At 47.9% G+C, this 18,156-nt stretch overlaps 1 protein-coding gene across 2 annotated transcripts in view; it reads right to left on the bottom strand.

Moving 5' to 3' along the window:
• Positions 1 to 1,988, bottom strand: part of CNN3 (calponin 3) — a 35,536-nt gene extending 33,548 nt beyond the window's left edge. Inside the window, exon 1 of one of the 2 annotated variants that reach the window (XM_089337056.1) lies at positions 1,847 to 1,988. Coding sequence is in view for 1 of the 2 variants with exons in the window: in XM_008264856.5 (XP_008263078.2) it covers positions 269 to 325 (57 nt within the window). In the remaining variant the exon portion in view is untranslated. Of the gene's footprint in view, positions 1 to 268; positions 599 to 1,846 lie in introns of those variants that run through there. The other variant, XM_008264856.5, reaches the window with a different exon arrangement.
• Positions 1,989 to 18,156: the final 16,168 nt, after the last annotated feature.

Below are 18,156 nucleotides of genomic sequence, written 5' to 3'. Positions count from 1 at the left end.
CGCCCGCCGCTAGTCCCGGCCCTTAGAAAGCCGGGAACAAAGCCAGGAGAGCGATCGGGAGCCGGCGCCCCGGGCCCGGGGAGGCGGCGCGCCGAAGACGCCCAGCCACCCGCGAGCCGCCCCGACGCCTCCTCCTCTCCGCCGGACCATGGAGCCAGGGCGCGCGGGAGCAAAGCACGGCCCAACGCCGACTCCGCCCGGCGGGGGCCTGGGCTGCGTCCCTCACCCCTGGCCCAAGAGTCCCCGGCCCACCCGAGCCCGGGCGTACCTTGTTCTTGACCTCGGCCGACAGCCCGTAGGAAGGGCCCTTGTTGAAGTGGGTCATGGTGGCTTGGAAGGCGAAAAGGGGCTGCGCTGGGGTCCCGGAGTCTGTCGCACTCGGCTTCCCCCTCCTGGCCCCGAGGAGTGGCCGCCGCGGGGGATGCTCGGAGCTCGCTCCTGGGGCGGCGCGAGAGACGCCCTTGACGCGACGGCGGGGCGCAGGCGGTGCCTGGGTGACTCGGTCCGGCTCGGTCCGACTGGGTCCGCAGAGCGTCGCGCTGCGCTCCGGAGCCCCGCTGGCCGCTTCGCTCGCTGCCCGCACCGCGGATCCGCACGCACTGCCCCCACCGCCTCCCCGGGGTTTTCAGGGATTGGCCGACGCGCCCGGCCAATGGAGGGCCGCCCTCTCCCGCCTCTCCGGCGAGGGGGCGGCGCTCCTCCCCGCGCGGGTCCCGGGCTCCCGCCCCCGCCTCACGCCACCCGGACCCGCGGCGCGGCGGCCACTCCCCTAGACCCGGCCGGGGCACTGGGCGTCGGCCTCTGGCCGGTGTTTGGGGGCTTCCCGGGCTCGGGAGCCTCACGTCCGCCTCCAGGCGCTCTCCGCGCCTCTGGACTCAGCGGGCAGAGGAAGCCCACCAGGGCTGACCTGCCGCCTTCTTCCCTGCCGGGGGCGCCCGGACGCGGGGTGGGGCCTCCCCACCCGCTGCTGGAGTCCACCGTGAGGGACCTCCACCGACACCTGCTCCTCCCTGCCTCACACACCTTGCACACCTGTCGAGCTCACCTCCACCCCGCCGCCGCCGCCACGGGAGCAGCCCAGGCTTTGGGCCAAATTCGAGCTCACTCAGCCTCAGCCTCTAAATGGCGTGCGGAAGAAACTGGGGAGTGTCCCATGGCAAAGCCTGAGACCCTTCAAGTCCGTTTCTGGATTCGCAGCCCTTTCTGTGCAAACGACGCTAATCCGGAACTCTGCTGGTCCCAAAACCCAGGCGGCTGTCGCTCTTTTCATTTTGAAACTGGAGCCCTTTGTGCGGAGATGAGCATTTCAGACCAGAGGTGGGTTTCATCTTCTGGTTTCTTACCGCCGCTGCGGTCATCTGATAGGAGCCGAAAGCAGACACTGTCACCTGCCTGTGCTCCTGCCGCTGGCCCAGCCTAGCCGTCCACCAAACGTTGCATCATGTACTCCCCCGGAAAACGACTATCAGGTAGACCCCCTGTCCGTTTCAGAGGTGAAAAAGCTCAGAGACCTAAGCATCCTGTCCAGGGGTGGGCTGCCTCCACAGCCTCACCTCTTGCCATCACTTTGGGGTCCACTTTCAGGACAAGTTTCAATCCCTGAGAGCCCGGTGTGAGAGCTTTGCTTGCCAAACACCAGCCACCTGCTCCGTGGGCCAACCGGCTTGAGAAGAGGAACCAAAAACCAAAAAAATCTCATCATAGTTGAACCACCCTGGCATGAAATAAATAAGGCAATATAGGCAAGACATACACAAAAGCTACTCATTTTGTGAAGATTTCCCAGTGACAATGGGGGATGACATTTAGGAGGAGAGTGAGATTTATAAAGGATTTGCTAACTTACTCTGCAGGTGATATGACAATTAGGTCATTCTTCCTACACAAAGATGACACAATCGACCCACTCTTGGTGTGGCAGGCAGCTCGGGCTGTTTTTCCAGTAGGGTGGCAGTGGCAGTGTCTCATGCACAAGATTTCACCCACTTTTCTTTAGTGTGAGAGACAGCAGCCAGATCTGAGGACAAATCACAGTGCCCAGTCTTGGAGCTTTCCTGCAGCCATCTACACCCGACTGCCTCTGTTGCACCACAGCCAGAAGAGAAATAGACAAAATCATCTGAAGTTGCTGCCTTGGGGTGAACAAGATGTAGGTGTGAACTCATGCAGTTAATGGGACTGAGAGTGGAGACTCCATCCAATAATGGTGTCTGGGAGGCGGCCCTGGTGGGCGGTCCTTAGCCTTGAGGGCGTGCCTGAAGGTAGTTCTAGAAGAGGACTGGTTATAAAAGCAGAGCCCGGCCTAGTCACACTTTCTGCTTGCCAGCTTGCTGTGTGTTCCTTCCTCCCCACACACTCTGGCACTGCCATCTGCCAAACCGTTGGGGCTGGCCTGGTCTTGGGCTGTAGCCATGAAGAACCATGAGAGCCCAAATCAACCTCTGTGTTTGGTAAGTAGCCTGTGCTAAGTGTTTGGTTTTAGTAAAGAAAAGCTACTACATCTGCCCAGAGGTCATTGCTTATAGAGTGTTCGAGAGTTGTATTCAGTTTGTCATGGAAATGGGAATTGTACCGTTTAATGTGAGTTATCTAACAAGTCCAGTTTCACTTTGAGATGATGGAAGTGTTCTGAAGATGGACAGCAGCAATGGTAGCTCAGCTACGAAGTGCACTTCCGTACTGGAAACTCTTTTGGACACCACCACTGGAATTTACTATTTGAAGGACCGTTGGTCCTATTGGATTCCATTGGTACTCTAGAGACTGCATTCATTTCTAATTTAACTCACTCTTTAGGAATAAGTAATAAGGAAAACCTGCAGAATTTGTGCTATTTTGGGGGCAGGTGATTAGCCATGTAGTTAAGGTGCCAATTAGAGTGCCAACATCTCAATTCATAGTACCTGGGTTTGAGACCCAGCCCCCAGATTACAACCTCCTGCCATTGCAGGCCCAGGGAGGCATCCCTAATGGGTCAAGTAATTGGGTTGCTGCCACCCATGTGGAAGACCTGGATTGAGTTCCCAGCGCTAACTTTGGCCTGGTTCAGCACCTGCTATTGCAGGCATTTGGGGAATGAACTGGCTGATAGGAAAGCTCTCTCTCTTTCCCTCCTTGACTCTCAACTAAATAAAAATAAAAGTTAAAAAGGAGGATAATTTTTATTTATTTATTTATTTGACAGGTAGAGTTATAGACAGTGAGAAAGAGAGAGACAGAGAGAAAGGTCTTCCATTGGTTCACTCCCCAAATGGCCGCTATGGCCAGCACTGCGCTGATCTGAAGCCAGGAGCCGGGTGCTTCTGCCTGGTCTCCCATTGTGGGTGCAGGGGCCCAAACACTTGGGCCATGTTCCACAGCCCTCCTGGGCCACAGCAGAGAGCTGGACTGGAAGAGAGGCAACTGGGACTAGAACCTGGCGCCCACATGGGATGCCCACGCCACAGGCGGAGGATTAACCAAGTGAGCCACAGCGCCGGCCCAAAGGGGGATAATTTTTAACAACTTTATGTAAATATAATTGATATACCACAAACTATACATAAAGAGCATTGTTTGATACAGGCATACACACTTCATATACCCATAAAACCCACCAGCACAACCAGACAATGGACATGTCCATCACCTACAAAATTTTCCTCATGTAACCCCTTCATCCCCTCCCTCCTTGCCTGCCACCTTACCAGGCAACTACTAATGTGCTTTATATCAGGATACGTTTGTATTTCCTAAAATTTTATATAAATGGACTCACACATTATATACTATATTTTATCTGGCTTCTTTCACTCAGCAAAATTACTTTGAGATGCACTGATATCATAGCTTATGTCATTAGTTCATTCTTTTTTATTACTTTAGCATGTATTTCTTTGTAGGGATTCACCATAGTGGTTTTATGCCTTCCCTTGTTAATGAACATTTTGATTGGTTGCAGCCTGGGGCTATTACATATACACTGTGACCCTGTAACTCTGGTGTTACGTTCCAATAAACCATCAGAAAGCAGAGTATATCATAAGTCAGAAGTGCATTTAATACATCTACCTACCAAACACCATAGCAGATCATCACTCATAGTCTGAGTATCAGACCTGGGGCTGACTGAGAACTGTGGCACCTCCTGTATCAGAGTACTACACTGCGTATTACTACTCTGGAAAAATAGAAAACTCAGAATGTTATTCACGCCAGCATAAAGTCAGGGAATCACAAGTTATGCCTTCATAAGACAAAGACCATCTATAAAACTCTGAACGTTCATGTACAGTCTGTATTGACGTATGCTTTCATTTCTTTTGGATAAATACCTACAAAAGGGATGGCTGGATGATGTCAGAGGTTTATGTCTAACTTATGAAAATTGTCGGGGCCGGCGCTGTGGCACAGTGGGTTAACACCCTAGTCTGAAGCGCTGGCATCCCATGTGGGTCCCAGTTTGAGACCCGGCTGCTCCACTTCCTGTCCAGCTCTCTGCTGTGGCCTGAAAAAGCAGAGGAGGATGGCCCAGGTCCTTGAGCCCCTGCACCTGCGTGGGAGACCTAGAGGAAGCTCCTGGCTCCTGGCTTCGGATCAGCGCAGCTGCGGCTGTTGTGGCCAATTGGGGAGTGAACCATTGGATGGAAGAACTCTCTCTCTCTGTCTTTCCTCTCTCTGTGTAACTCTGACTTTCAAATAAATAAATAAAGCTTAAAAGAAAATTGCCAAACTTTTCCCAAAATAGTTGTACTATTTTACATTCCCAGCTTCTACGGGAGTTCCTGTTCTTGTACTTCTTTGCCAACAATTGGTATAGTCAACCTTTTTACATTTAGCCATTCTTGTAGATGTGAAGTGGTTTCTCATTAGGGTTTTAATTTGAATTTTCACAATAAATAATGATTCTAGGCTTCTTTTCATGTGCTTCTTGTCTTCTGTGTATGTTTTGTGTGAGTAGAAAATGCTTGTTCAAATCATAGGCCTTTTTTTAAATTGCATTGTGTTTCCTTATTATAGTATATATCTTTCACTTGTTAGTTTCAGAACAAATTTGGAAAATACTGACAAAGTTTTAACAGTCAAATGCATCAGCAAATGCTCAAGTTTAAGTAAAATGTCATAAAGTAAGTGCCATGATGTGACCTGTCTTATCTTTTCCACTTTAATATACAGAAGACTTTTAGTTGAAATAATTGTTTTCTAAGAGGTCAATTCTACTTTTCCAAATGCCAGTTGATTAAAAGCAGTTGTCAGAGGGTTGTTAGAAGGCTCTTGCACAGATGTGAAACCCGTGGATCAGATCATCACGTCTCTTGCCACCAGAGTAACAATAACACTTCTTTGGACAATGTGCCCTGTGTCTTAATCCATTTTCTGTGGCTGGAAAAAAATACCTGAGACCAACAGTTCGTACAGAATAGATTGTGTTTTTACCTCACAGTACCGAGCGTGGGAAATCCAAAAGCTTGGCTCTGGCATCTGGTGAGGGCCTTCATGTTGCATCGTAACACGGGGTGGGTGGGGACGTCACATTGTGAGACAAAGCCAGCGTGCTAGTTTGAATATCTCTTACTCTTACTAGAAAACCAGTAATGCCCTCTTAGGAGCCCCATCCTCACGACCCCATCTAGTCCTAATTACCTCTCAAAGGCCCACTTTCAGATACCATTCATTCACATGTCAACTCAGAAATTCACTTCCCAACACAGGACACAGGACACAGTCAGACCCCACAATGCCTGAGGCTTACAAAGAACAACAAAGGAGATCAGTATATTAAAGTAGAAAGCTCAGAAACTAAGAATTTTAAAACTTAGCATGTGCTACACACTGTTACATATGTTATAGACAGTGAGCTCATGTGATTTATCATCTGTATAGGAACACTTTTGAGCGTGGAAACAGCACTGCTGGGGCTTGCTTTGTGGAGCAGCAAGTTAAGCTGCTGCCTGTGACACTGGCATCCTATATAGGCGGTGGTTCAAGATCTGGCTGCTCCATTTCCAATCCAGCTCCCTGCTAATGGCCTGGGAAAGCTGTGGAAGATGGGCCAAGTGCTTGGGCCTCTGCTACCCACGTGGGAAACCCTGATGAATCTCCAGGCTCCTGGCTTCGGCGTGGCACAGCCCTAGCCAGGGTAATTTGGGGAGCCCAGAACTCAATCCAAGTCTACCCCATGAGTGGTAGAGACCCAATTATTAAAACCATCACCTGCTGCCTCTCAGGGTGTGGAATCACAGGAATCTGAAATCAAGAGTGCAGCTAGACTCAAATCTAGTAGTCCCTATAGGGTATGCATGCATCCTAAGCAGTCTTAACCACTGCAAAGAGTGTCTGCCCAGGAGCACTATAAATGCTATGTTATTTTAAAATCACAGGCAGACCTGATGAGTCCCCTAATATTACACTCACTTTCACCATCAAAAATTTCCCTGTAGAGATGACAAATTGCATTTACCCCACATAGAGGAGTCAGTCACAACAGCCCTGTGATGATGAATGTTATATAGCCCATTTTGTAATCAGAAACTAAGATTTTGTGAGGAAGCATACCTAACTTAGCCAAAGTCAGACTTGGGATTCAAAACCAGGCCTGGTTTAGAATTTCTCAAGCCCAGCTTCCCAGATCCCTGAGGAATCCTAAGTCACTCTTTTGGATGTGTTATGGAATTTATTGTAAAAACTTTATCCTCCTTGTCTTTTTCCTTATAATAACAACATTGTATGGGATTTGATCATGATCCTTTGCTGTTCTTCTTTATCCTGTAAAGATCAGTTTTCTTGGAAGGTAATCAGCCAGATGGAAGGGAGGCATAGGTGAAAGAAAAGGAACAGAAAAGGGGCCTATCCCGGGTGCCACCCTCCTCAGCTCCCTGAGATCATTCTCGTTAATGCATATCTGCTCCATTCTCCAATATGGCATCACTTTTTTTTTTTTTTAAGATTGATCTTGAAAGAGTTAGAGAGAGAGAGAGAGAGAGAGAGAGGTCTTCCATCCACTGGTTCCACTCCCCAGATGGCTGCAATGACCAGGGCCAGGCCAGGCTGAAGCCAAGATCTTCATCTGGGTCTTCCATGTAGGTACAGGGGCCCAAACACTTGGGCCATCTTCTGCTGCTTTCCTAGGTGCATTAGCAGGGAGCTGAATCAGAAGTGGAGCAGCCGGGTCTCGTACCGGTATGCATGTGGGATGCTGATGTCACAGGTGGTAGCTTTACTTGCTATGGCACAGAGCCAGCCCTGTCAATTCCTCCTTTTGAAGAATACACCCTGCTCACTTACCCACTTACCTGTGGTCCACTTACCCACGGGGACCAGGCTCCAAGACCCCTGGTGGATCCTGAAGCCACAAACAGCACTGAACCTGACAGATACTCTGCTTTTTTCTATGCATATATGCCCATGAAAAAGCTTAATATATAAGTTAGGCACAGTAGAGATGAACAATGGCCAATAATAAAAGAGAACGGTTGAAACAATATACTGCAGTAAAAGTTACCTGGATATTGTCTCTGTTTTTCTCAAGATATCTTATTTTGTTGTACTCACATTTCTTCTTGTGATGATATGAGATGATATTTAAAGAAGGACTTTGGGGTGGATGCTGTGCCATAGCAGGTCAGTCCCCAGCTTGGGATGCCCACATCCCATACTGGACTGCATGGGGTCAAGTCCTGCCCCTGCTTCCAGTCCGGCTTGCTGCTGATGCACCAGATGATGGGAGGAGGCAGCAGATGATGGCTCAACTGCTTGGGCCCCTGCCACACACGTGGGAGACCTGGATGGAGTTCCTGCTCCTGGCTTTGCCTTGGCCCAGCCTTCGCAATTGCAGGCATTTAGGGAATGACCCAGCAGATGGAAAAACAATCTCTGCCTCTCCTTCCATCGCTAGCACTCTATTTATTTAAAAATAATAATAAAGGAAGCACTTTACAGCTTTTCTTTGGCATATCTGAGTTGCTAACATCACTACTCCTGCACTTCGGAGCTGTAAATAAAACAAAGTTTACCTGCACACAAATCCTGTGCTACCACAGCAGTTGATCTGAGAACCAGAATGGCTACTTTGAGACAAATGGACATGTGCAGTGTGGATCCCCTGGACAAAGGCATGCTCCACCTCCCAGGTGGGAAGAACAGGACCACTCAAAATTTCATTATGCTGTTCAGACAGCATGAAGTTTAAAACCTATGAATTATTTCTGGAATTTTCCATTTAATATTGATGGCCCTGGGTTGACTGCAAGTAACTGACACTGCTGACAGCAGAACCACAGATAAGGGGAGACCAGTGTATGCCCCATTTACCATCAGAGGTGGGCTTGGGGCAGACTTGTCAAAGTGATTACTCTAATTCCACTAGGCCCAGTTATTGGGTCCAAGGAGGTCTGTTGACCCTAGCCATGCATGTTAGGGTTTTTTATTTTTAAATATATATATATTTTTTTAACTGACATGTGATAACTGTACATGCTGGTAGGGTACAGCGTGGTGTTTCTGTACATGTCAACAGAGTGTAACATTCAGATCAGGGTAACTGTCATCTCAGATGTTGATCATTTCTTTGTGCAGGGAACATTCCAAATCCCCTTTATTCCATCAAAGTCCTTCATGATGAATGGCACAGAATGACATGGAGGCAGAGTATTTTGGTGATGGCAGACAGAAAACAAAGTCAAACGGACTTGGACAAAAGATGCCCTTAATTGGTCCCCGTGGCTGGGAGACTTCGCTTTCCTGGCTGGGTTCAGGAACCCAGACAGGCATCACAGGGCGTGTGCCTCCCTTTACCTCTTTCCCTCTGTGACTCCCTCAGCCCCTCCACCTTGGTGTGAAATTCACCCCCAAGAGGTCACGCGTGCCCGTGACCCTCTCAGCAGCACCATGGAAAAGGGGATGGCTTCCTGACAGTTCCAACCAAAACCCCAGAATCAAGTCTGCCTGGCTTGGTTTGGGTCACCTCCCTACTGCCACACCCTCCACCGAGGCCATGGGGAAGAGAGTTGTGGGGCAGGTCTGGGTAGGCGCTGGGGAGCCCACAGGAGGTGAGGGGCAGTGCTGCCAGCACCACAGAAGCCAAGAGAGGGAGGAGCCCCAGCCCCAAAGGAAAACTAGAGGGGAATCACAAAAGGCATTTTCACACCTATGTCCACAGCAGCAGTGTTCACAATCGCCAAAAGATAGGACGAACCTGCACTGGGCGATGGGCAGACACCAGGCGGCATGTGCATGCAATGGGACTCACTCAGCCTTAAAAAGAACAGAAGTTCTGACTCATGCCCCAGCATGAAAGAGCTTTGAGGACATTACATTAACAGAAACCAGCCACAAAACAATGCATTATTCCACTATACTATCCTATGTGATATTCCAAATACTATAGGATTCAGACGGAGGCTAAAAGGGAGGGCCAGTAGGGAGTGATTCTTTAATGGATACAGAGTTTCAATTTTATGAAATGAAGAGTTCCATGAATGGGTGCCTGTGATGGCAGCACAAGAATGTACCAGTTTTGTGGCAAAGCAGGTTAAGCCACCACATGCAAAGGTAGCATCCCATATCAGAATGCTGTTTGAGTCCCTGATGCTCCACTTCTGATTCAGCTCCCTGCTAATGCACCTGGGAAAGCAGCAGAGGATGGCCCAAGTGCTTGAGTCTCTGCACCCGAGTGGGAGACCCAGATGGAGTTCCAGGCTATTGGCTTCCCCTGACCCAGCCTCAGCTGCTGCAGCCCTTTGGGGAAAGATTCCCTCTTTATCTCTCTCTTCCCCTCCCCCTGCCACTGTGCCTTTATAAATCTTTTTTAAAAAATCATGTGAATGTAGTTAATGCATACTTCAAAATGGTTAAGATGATAAATTTCATGTTGTGTGTGTTTTACCATAATTTTAAAAACCTGATGCCTTAATAGGTTTTCTAAATATGCATGTGATTATGGGATCCACCCTACTCAGAAGTCTAGTGGCCCTTGCTTTGGCCACAGGGCTTAGCCCAAGCTCTTTAGCTCAGGAGGACTGCCATAATGAGGGTTTTACAAGCCACATATGCAAAGTGCGTTATTACGCAGCAGTGCCTGACAGAGGATACTCGCTCAATAATTGATTGTTATTATATTCTTATTACTAAGAGTCTTATCTGGCTGCTCCCTCTCTCACCATTCTTCTGCCACTTCCAACCTTGACTTTAATTTTCGAAACAGCCCTGACTAGTTACACTTAGGCTTCTATGTAGATTGTTTTCTCTGCTGTTATTTGTTAACCGTTATCTTTCAAAATCTAACTCAAGGGGCAGGCATTGTGTCCTAGCAGGTTTAGCTCTCACATGAGACACTCCTAGCCCGTATCAGAGCGTGGGTTCCTTCCTCCAAGACCTGGCTGCTCATAGAGGGTGAACCTGAGGATCGGAGACCTCTCTCTGAATATGCCTCTCTCTCTCTGTAACTCCAACTAGCCAGGAAGAGGGGTAGGGCAAGGAGAATCCGTGGGGTGGTAGAAGAAAGGGCAGCAGAGCTGGAGGTGGGACTGGGGGCCCCAGGAGCCAGTGGGAGCTGAGAAGGGGGGGCTCATTCTGGATATCTGAGAGGAGGACAGACAACCATGTGCATCAGCCACCTCCTGCCGCTGTCAGTCTCCCTCTGCTCTCTTTCCTCTCTCTCCATGCCAGAGGACCAGAGCACTTTGTGCCTCTGTGAGAAAATTTTGGATGCAAGACAAGAGAGTAGCGGTAGGCAAGGTAGCAGAGTTTAATGAGGCAGTGCTTCTGACAGGCTGGACGGTCAACCCTCCAGAAAGAACCGAGAGGGGCTCTTGTTGTGTAGAGGGTAAAGCCACCACCAAAGGCATTAGTTTGAGTCCCAGCTGCTCCACTTCTGATCCAGCTCCCTGCTAATGTGCTTGGGAAAGCAGTGGAGGATGGTCCAAGTGTTTCAGCCCCTGCACCCATGTTGGAGACTCGGAAGAAGCTCCTGGCTCCTGGCTCCTGGCTCCTGGCTTCAGCCTGACCCAGCCCTGGCCATTGCCACTATTTGGGAGTGAACCAGCAGATGGACTATCTCTCCCTCGTTCTCTGTAACTCTGCCTTTCAAATAAATAAACTAAATCTTTTTTAAAAAAAAAAAAAGGAAGTGCTTAGAGTGTCCAGTCTACATTCAGACTGGGATTTATATGAGTATGGGGTCTATTTCTTCCTGCTGTTTCTCCTTCTCCTTCTCTCTTTTTTCTGGAATATTGCTGGACAAAAGGATTTCCAGATATAAAATTCATGAAATTCCTACATAAGTTTTTTAAATATTTATTTATATAATTTGAAAGAGTTACAGAGAGGCAGAGGCAGAGAGAGAGAAAGGTCTTCCGTCCGATGGTTCACTCCCTAAATGCCCACGATGGCCAGGGCTGGGCCAGGCTAAAGCCAGGAGCCAGGAGCTTCTTCCAGGTCTCCCACAAAGGTGCAGGGGCTCAAGGACTTGAACCATCTTCTACTGCTTTCCTAGGCCACAGCAGAGAGCTGGATCGGAAGTGGAGCAGCCAGGTCTCAAACCAGCACCCATATGGGATGCCGGTACTGCAGGCATCAGCTTTACCCGTTAAGCCACAGCACCAGCCCCCCCTCCCGAATTTTTATTACCCAATGCTATCGATTGAATGTTCCAAAAATAGCCCCCATGCACAAGGCCAGGAAGATTCTCCTTTGACGTCTCCAGGAGTAAGGCTGGGGCCACCTTCAAAGTTACCATCACACAGCCAAGACTTGGATGGACATATGCTGGGCTGCTTCCATGGCTGCTTGCCACATGAATTTCTTGTCTTTTCCCTTGTTTAATTTCACACACAGAGGCTCATGTCCATCTATCTAATGAACATCTTCCTTCCCATATCCATTCATCCCTTTTTTTTTTTTTGACAGGCAGAGTGGACAGTGAGAGAGAGAGACAGAGAGAAAGGGCTTCCTTTACCATTGGTTCACCCTCCAATGGCTGCTGCGGCCAGTGCGCTGAGGCCGGCACACTGTGCTGATCCGAAGCCAGGAGCCAGGTGCTTCTCCTGGTCTCCCAGGCAGGTGCAGGGCCCAAGGACTTGGGCCATCCTCCACTGCACTCCTGGGCCACAGCAGAGAGCTGGACTGGAAGAGGGGCAACTGGGACAGAATCCGGCGCCCCGACTGGGACTAGAACCCTGGGTGCCGGTGCCACAGGCGGAGGATTAACCTATTGAGCCACAGGGCCAGCCTCATCCCTTTCTTATGCTTTCCTTCTCCCCTTTTCCCTTTCTCCCTCACTCTTCTCTCTTCTGCTCTTCTTTTATATTTATTCATATTTCTGCCTGTAGCAGTTGGTAATACCACAATTAGCAATTTTACCTATTGTCATTCAGGATCAACGAAATCACTAACCATCTAGGTTTGGTGTTCAAAGTAAAATGCGATGCTTCATCAGCTGCTGTGGGTTTGGCGGTCTGGAGGGAACAGAGGAAGGGGCGTGAGGCCTGGGGAAGTGCTACCTTGTCTGTGGTTCATCACCTTCATAAGACTGATATGCAGTGATCGTGTGTACGTGTGTGTGTACATATGTGTGCATGCATGTGTGTGCACATGTATGTATGCATCCATGTGTGTGTGTGTGTGTGTGTGTTCATGTGCATTTTGGGGAAGAGGATTTCCCTGCTGTCACTGATTCTCAAAAGGAAGGGACATTGAAAAGTTTCCAGATCCCAGTGCTATTGATCTCTACCCAATGCCATTGTTCAATTGAAGCTTCTTTATAATAATTTATGTTCTTGACTTTGATAAGGATGTAGCGTCAAGCCTTTGTTTGTGAAGGGTAAGGTTAACATCAAGAGTCTCAGTTAAGCAATCTCTTTGAAGTACAAAGTGACTCAGATTCCACTGTCACATTCCAGCCTTCTTTGTTGCTCATCAGAAGCCTTCAATAATTTAACATGGTATGAAAACACTAATGCAGGCTAATTCCTTTGTGAACTTGTTTACCCTGAGATGTAAAGGCCAGAGTTCCTTCCTGAAACCCCATCACTTTAGCACTGTTCTGGTGAAGGAGAGTAGTTCTAGATTGTGCTGAAAGTCTCTTAGCACCTGGTTCCTAAAGCAAATGTGTTTACCTTTTGATAGTGAAGAGGCTTGAAAGATACACATTTAGTTCAATGGTATCCAAAAAGGTTAACATTAATTACATCAGTATTGATTGCTTTAGTGGCTATAAGGTTGCTAATTGATTGGTTTTGCTAACCTGTTGGGCTGGGGGGCAGATATATGGTTTAGCACTTAAGACACTGACTGGGATGTCTACATCCTATACTGAAGTGCTTGGGTTCAAGTCCCAGCTTAGTCCCTGATTCAAGCTTCCTGCTAAAACACATCCAGCAGCTAGCAGGTGATGGCTCAAGTTGTTGGGTCCCTGCCACCCCCATGGGAGGCCTGGATTAAGTTCCTGACTTCGGTGTTTGCCTGACCCACCCCCAAGGTGTTGTGGGTTGTGGGTATTGAGGGAGTGAACTGCTGGATGGGCTCTCTTGCTCTGTGTCTCTCTCTCTTTCCCTCTGCCTCTCAAATAAATAAAATAATAATGATAATTAACTGGGAGTTCATTAAAAACCCAACTCAATGTAAGCAGTAAAATGAAACTTGAGCTTAACCCATCAAAAACCACCACCTAACCTCTAACTAGGGACTTTCCACTTCAGCCAGTCAAATATTTTCTTTGTCTTGCTTCCTTGAGCACCTTATAAAAGTTACTTCTCCCCACATTGGCAGAGTGCTGAGCTGCTTGTGGGCTGGTGCTTGTCCATCCCTGATTCCCTGTCTGGTCAAATAAATTCTCTAAAATTTTACTGTGCCTAAGTTTATCCTCTAACAGCCTAATAAGTGAGTATAAAATAACAAACCGATGACAGAGGCAGGTCACAGAGAGTGTCGTTAGAAACATGTGATTTCGCCAACTTAATCTCATCAATTCATTAATGAACTATTTACTGTCAACCCTAACTGGGGAGCTCTTCTAGGCCTTGGGAATGCAAGAGTAAATGGGATCAGCCAGATCCTTCTTCAGGAGATTTCAGGCTAGTGGCAGGTAGGGGCACAGACCGTCATTAAGCAAAGGCAGCCGTGAAGATTATCCCAGGCATCCAGAGTGCCACCAAGTCAATACACTGATGTTGCATGGGGCGCACGTGTGGAGGCAGCCTGGGCGTGGGCACGTCCTGCTGAACACGAATGTTGAGAAGACAGGGGAGGCTGCTTTTCAGGCAGAAGAATTTGTCAGGGCAAACGTACTGCCATGGTGAAGAACGAGCTTGAAAGAGTTAGAAACAGAAGTGGCTGCAGGCCAGGAGCAGGGGAGGAGGGTGAACTGGGAGAGACAGGAAGAGGACAGGCCCCTTGAGCTTTGAATGCCGTGAGGAATTTGGCCTGGAAGGAGTTAACAGTGGGGAACTGAGGTCCTGAAAACCCTGCTGGTGCTCCTTTTCTGAATGAAAGACCAAAGACGCCCAAATTAGTTCAGTGTCAAGGTGATTTTAAAACATGAAGTCTTGAGTGGTGCATCTGGTAACTCATCCAAAAAACAAAAAGAGGTAGGTGTGCCCATTTTCCAGCCATCTTGGATAAATAAGCACCTATTATAATACTTGTTCAACTGAAAGCTTATGATTTCAGGGAAGAATGTGGTCAGCATAATAGGAAAGAATTTTTCCACTCCTTTTTGTGTGTTTGGAATAGGCCACTATACTAGTTTCCATTTCTTTCTCCAACTTTGCATTTTAAATTGCTTGGATCATGATCACGGATTTTAAAAAAAATATATTTTGGCCTCACCTAAATGTTGTTTTTTCCCCCAAAAAAGTTTTCAAGGAAACTTCTTTGTGAAGTGATTTGGATACTTCTTACTTCCAGCTCTCAGCTAGAAGAGGGTATGGGTGAGATTTATAGGCATTATTCCAATGCAAAAAAAAAAAAAAAATCCATTTTGGCTGTTTAAATTTGCCTTCCAAGTGCCCCATCTTGTTACTGCCTTACCTGACTGTGTCTCCTAGAATGTAGGCTGAAACTTACTCTCCAGCGGCATAGTATTCAGAGGCGGGGACTTTGGGAGGTGGTTAAACCACAAAGGCTCCTCCCTGGGGAATGGGGAGCTCACAGGCGTTCAGCGTCTTTTGCTCTTTTCCATCTGAAGCTGGGAGAGCAGCCCTCACCAGATGCCAAACCCTCTGGTTTGGCCTTGATTGTGGGCTTCACAGCCTCCAGAGCCGGAGAAAGAAACCTCGGTTGTTCATTAATTACCCCATCTCAAGTATTTTGTTATAGCAGCACCAACAGAGAAAGATGGGGGCTGGGGGAGTGGGAGAGTGGACCCTTCCAGAAGCTAGCTTCTAGATTGGATTCTTGTAGGAAAGAATAGTGTTTTTATCTATACATGTGGTGGGTCTCCTCTGGACATCATGTTTTCTAGAACAGAGTCTTAATGAAAGTTTTAAGCTACATGAATAGGGTGGCAGGTAAGAGAGCAGCTCCAAGCTGGTTTGAGTTGGAAGCACCCGGATGTGTGCCCATGTGCCTGTCACTCATCTGGTCTTTTGTATGCTTCATTCAGGTCTCTCTTCTGTCAGATAAGAACACTTCCCTCCCATGGTGGTGCAAAATTTCACTGATAATGGATTATTACTTTTAAGTACATGTTCCCAAAGCAAAATTGTACTTGCTTTATGAAAACTAACCTTCAATGGTTTATTTTATATCCATTTACTTCTGTGTTCTTTTTTAAAAAAGATTTATTTTATTTATTTGAAAGTCAGAGTTACAGAGAGAGGCAGAGACACAGAGAGAGGTCTTCCATCCCACTGGTTCACTCCCCAATTGGCTGCAATGGCCAGAGCTGTGCCGATCTGAAGCCAGGAGCCAAGAGCTTCTTCTGGGCCTCCCACATGGGTGTAGGGACCCAAGGACTTGGGCCATCTTCCACTGCTTTCCAAGGCATTGCAGACAGCTGGATCAGAAGAGGAGCAGCTGGGACTAGAACCAGTGCCCATATAGGATGCTGGAGCTTCAGGCCAGGGCTTTAACCCACTGCCCCACAGTGCCGGCCCCTACTCCTGTGTTCTTTTCTTGGCATGTACAAGGTAATTCACCATTAGCCTTTATCCTATGATTAACCTTGGTGATGTCCAGTCTTCTTTTGTAAAGATGCTAGTCCCATCTTATTGCTGAGATCTGTGGGAGATGGGTTGTGTTTTAGATGTGTTCCTTACTGGTTCCTAACTGAGTGCAAAACTGATGCCCACTTGTTCTTTATTATTTATTTATTTAAAAGATTTATTTCTTTATTTGAAAGGCAGAGTTACAGAGAGGCAGAGAGAGAGAGAGAGCTTCCATCAGCTGATTCACCCCCCAGATGGCCACAACAGCCAGAGCTGTGCCTATCCAAAGCCAGGAGCCAGGAGCTTCTTCTGGGTCTCCCACATGGGTGCAGGGGCCCAAGGACTTGGGATATCTTTTACTGCTATCCCAGGCCATAGCAGAGAGCTGGATTGGAAGAGGAGCAGCTGGGATTTGAACCTGCTACATCACGGTGCCTGCCCGTTCTTTATAATTTAAAAAATGGAAGTTCTGCCTGTGGAGGACTGCTGGGTCATTTATGTAACCACCCAACAGACTGGTTAGTATGTAACTTAATAACTCCTTGGCACCTCCAGATGCAAAACAAAAATACTGTTCCGGTCAGCATCCACAAAGGATGCACAAAGGTTGGCAAACAGTGCTGTAAGACACCACATCTTTTCATACAGCTCATTCATTCTTTCCACAAATATCTGCTCTGTGCCAGGTTCTGTTCCTGACTCTCAGGAGATGGCAGCCAGCAAGACAAAATCCATGCCTTGCAAGTCCTGGCTTCCTGGCTTGGATTTTAACTATCCGAAATGATTTATGATAAGTTAAAGTATTTGTCCTTACACCTTTTTAAAAAAAAAATATTTGAGAGCAGACAGGGACACACACAAAGAAAGAGACAGAGATAGAAAACTCCCATCTGCTGGTTCACTCCCCAGATGCCTGCAATCACCAGGAATGGGCCCAGCCAAAGCCAGGAGCCAGGAACCCAATCTAGGTCTCCTGCAGAGGTGGCAGGGGCCTAGCCACTTGAGCCATTGCTTGGTGCCTCCCAGGTCTGCATTAGGAGAAAGTAGAAATCAGGAGTAAGCCAGGATTCAAACCTAGGCACCCCAAAATGGGACATGGGTACCGCTCTTGACCTCTTAATCACTAGGTTACATGCCTGTCACTTATATCTTTTTTTTTTTTTTAAGATCTTATTTATTTGAAAGGCAGAGAAACAGAGAGGGAGGGAGGGAGGAAGGAAGAGAGATTTTTCCACCCATTGGTTCACTTCCTAATATCTGCAATGGCCCAGGGCTAGGCCAGATCAAAGCCAGGAACCTGGTACTCCATCTGGGTTGCCCATGTGAGTGGGAGGGGCCAAGTATTTGGGTCATCTGCTGCTGCCTTCCCAGGCGTATTAGCAGGGAGATGGACTGGAAGTGGAGCAGCCGGGATAGAACTGGTGCTCATAGGGATGCCAGTGTGACAGATGGGAGCTTAACTTGCTGAGCCACAGCGCCAGGTTCCCCACCTCTTACATCCTTCATTTAACCAAAGTCTTTGTACCTAAGGGCAGCAGCACAGTCAGCCTTGTGTCCGGGGACTTGCCTGTGTTCCCGGGAGAGCTCCAAGCATCTCCGAGTTTATAAAGCCCTCTGTGAACATGCCTGCAAAGAAAGGCTTTCTGAGCCTTGTATATTTCTGCTACTTTTTCACCACTCTAGTCAGTGACCTGTGTGTCCAGCCTGCTTTTCCCCACACGCTCTCTCCTGCGTGGCCTGGCTCGCTCTCACTGAACTCATCAGTCATCCTCTCTGGGGAGCCTTCCTTGTTCTCCCGATCTGCTTAAACACCCTCATCAGGGTTTCCATGGCTCTTAATTTTTCACCTGCTATCATAGAACTTGATGCACTATATTATAGCTATCTAACTTGTCTTTTTGCTAGACTGTTTGCCCCTAAACTTAGAAATGAATTCTTTTGCATCTGTGATGACCATGCTTAAAAAAAAAGAAAAAAAAAAAAGGACAGAAGAGAGGATGTGTAGTGAAACTGATAAGAATTCTCTCCAGAGTCA

Source organism: Oryctolagus cuniculus, chromosome 7 (genome assembly GCF_051225735.1).
Source record: "Oryctolagus cuniculus isolate XC-2025 breed Fujian yellow rabbit chromosome 7, ASM5122573v1, whole genome shotgun sequence".
NCBI classification, from domain to species: domain Eukaryota; kingdom Metazoa; phylum Chordata; class Mammalia; order Lagomorpha; family Leporidae; genus Oryctolagus; species Oryctolagus cuniculus.
Note: the sequence above shows the minus strand (reverse complement) of the source record. Positions and strands in the feature narration are given on the sequence as shown.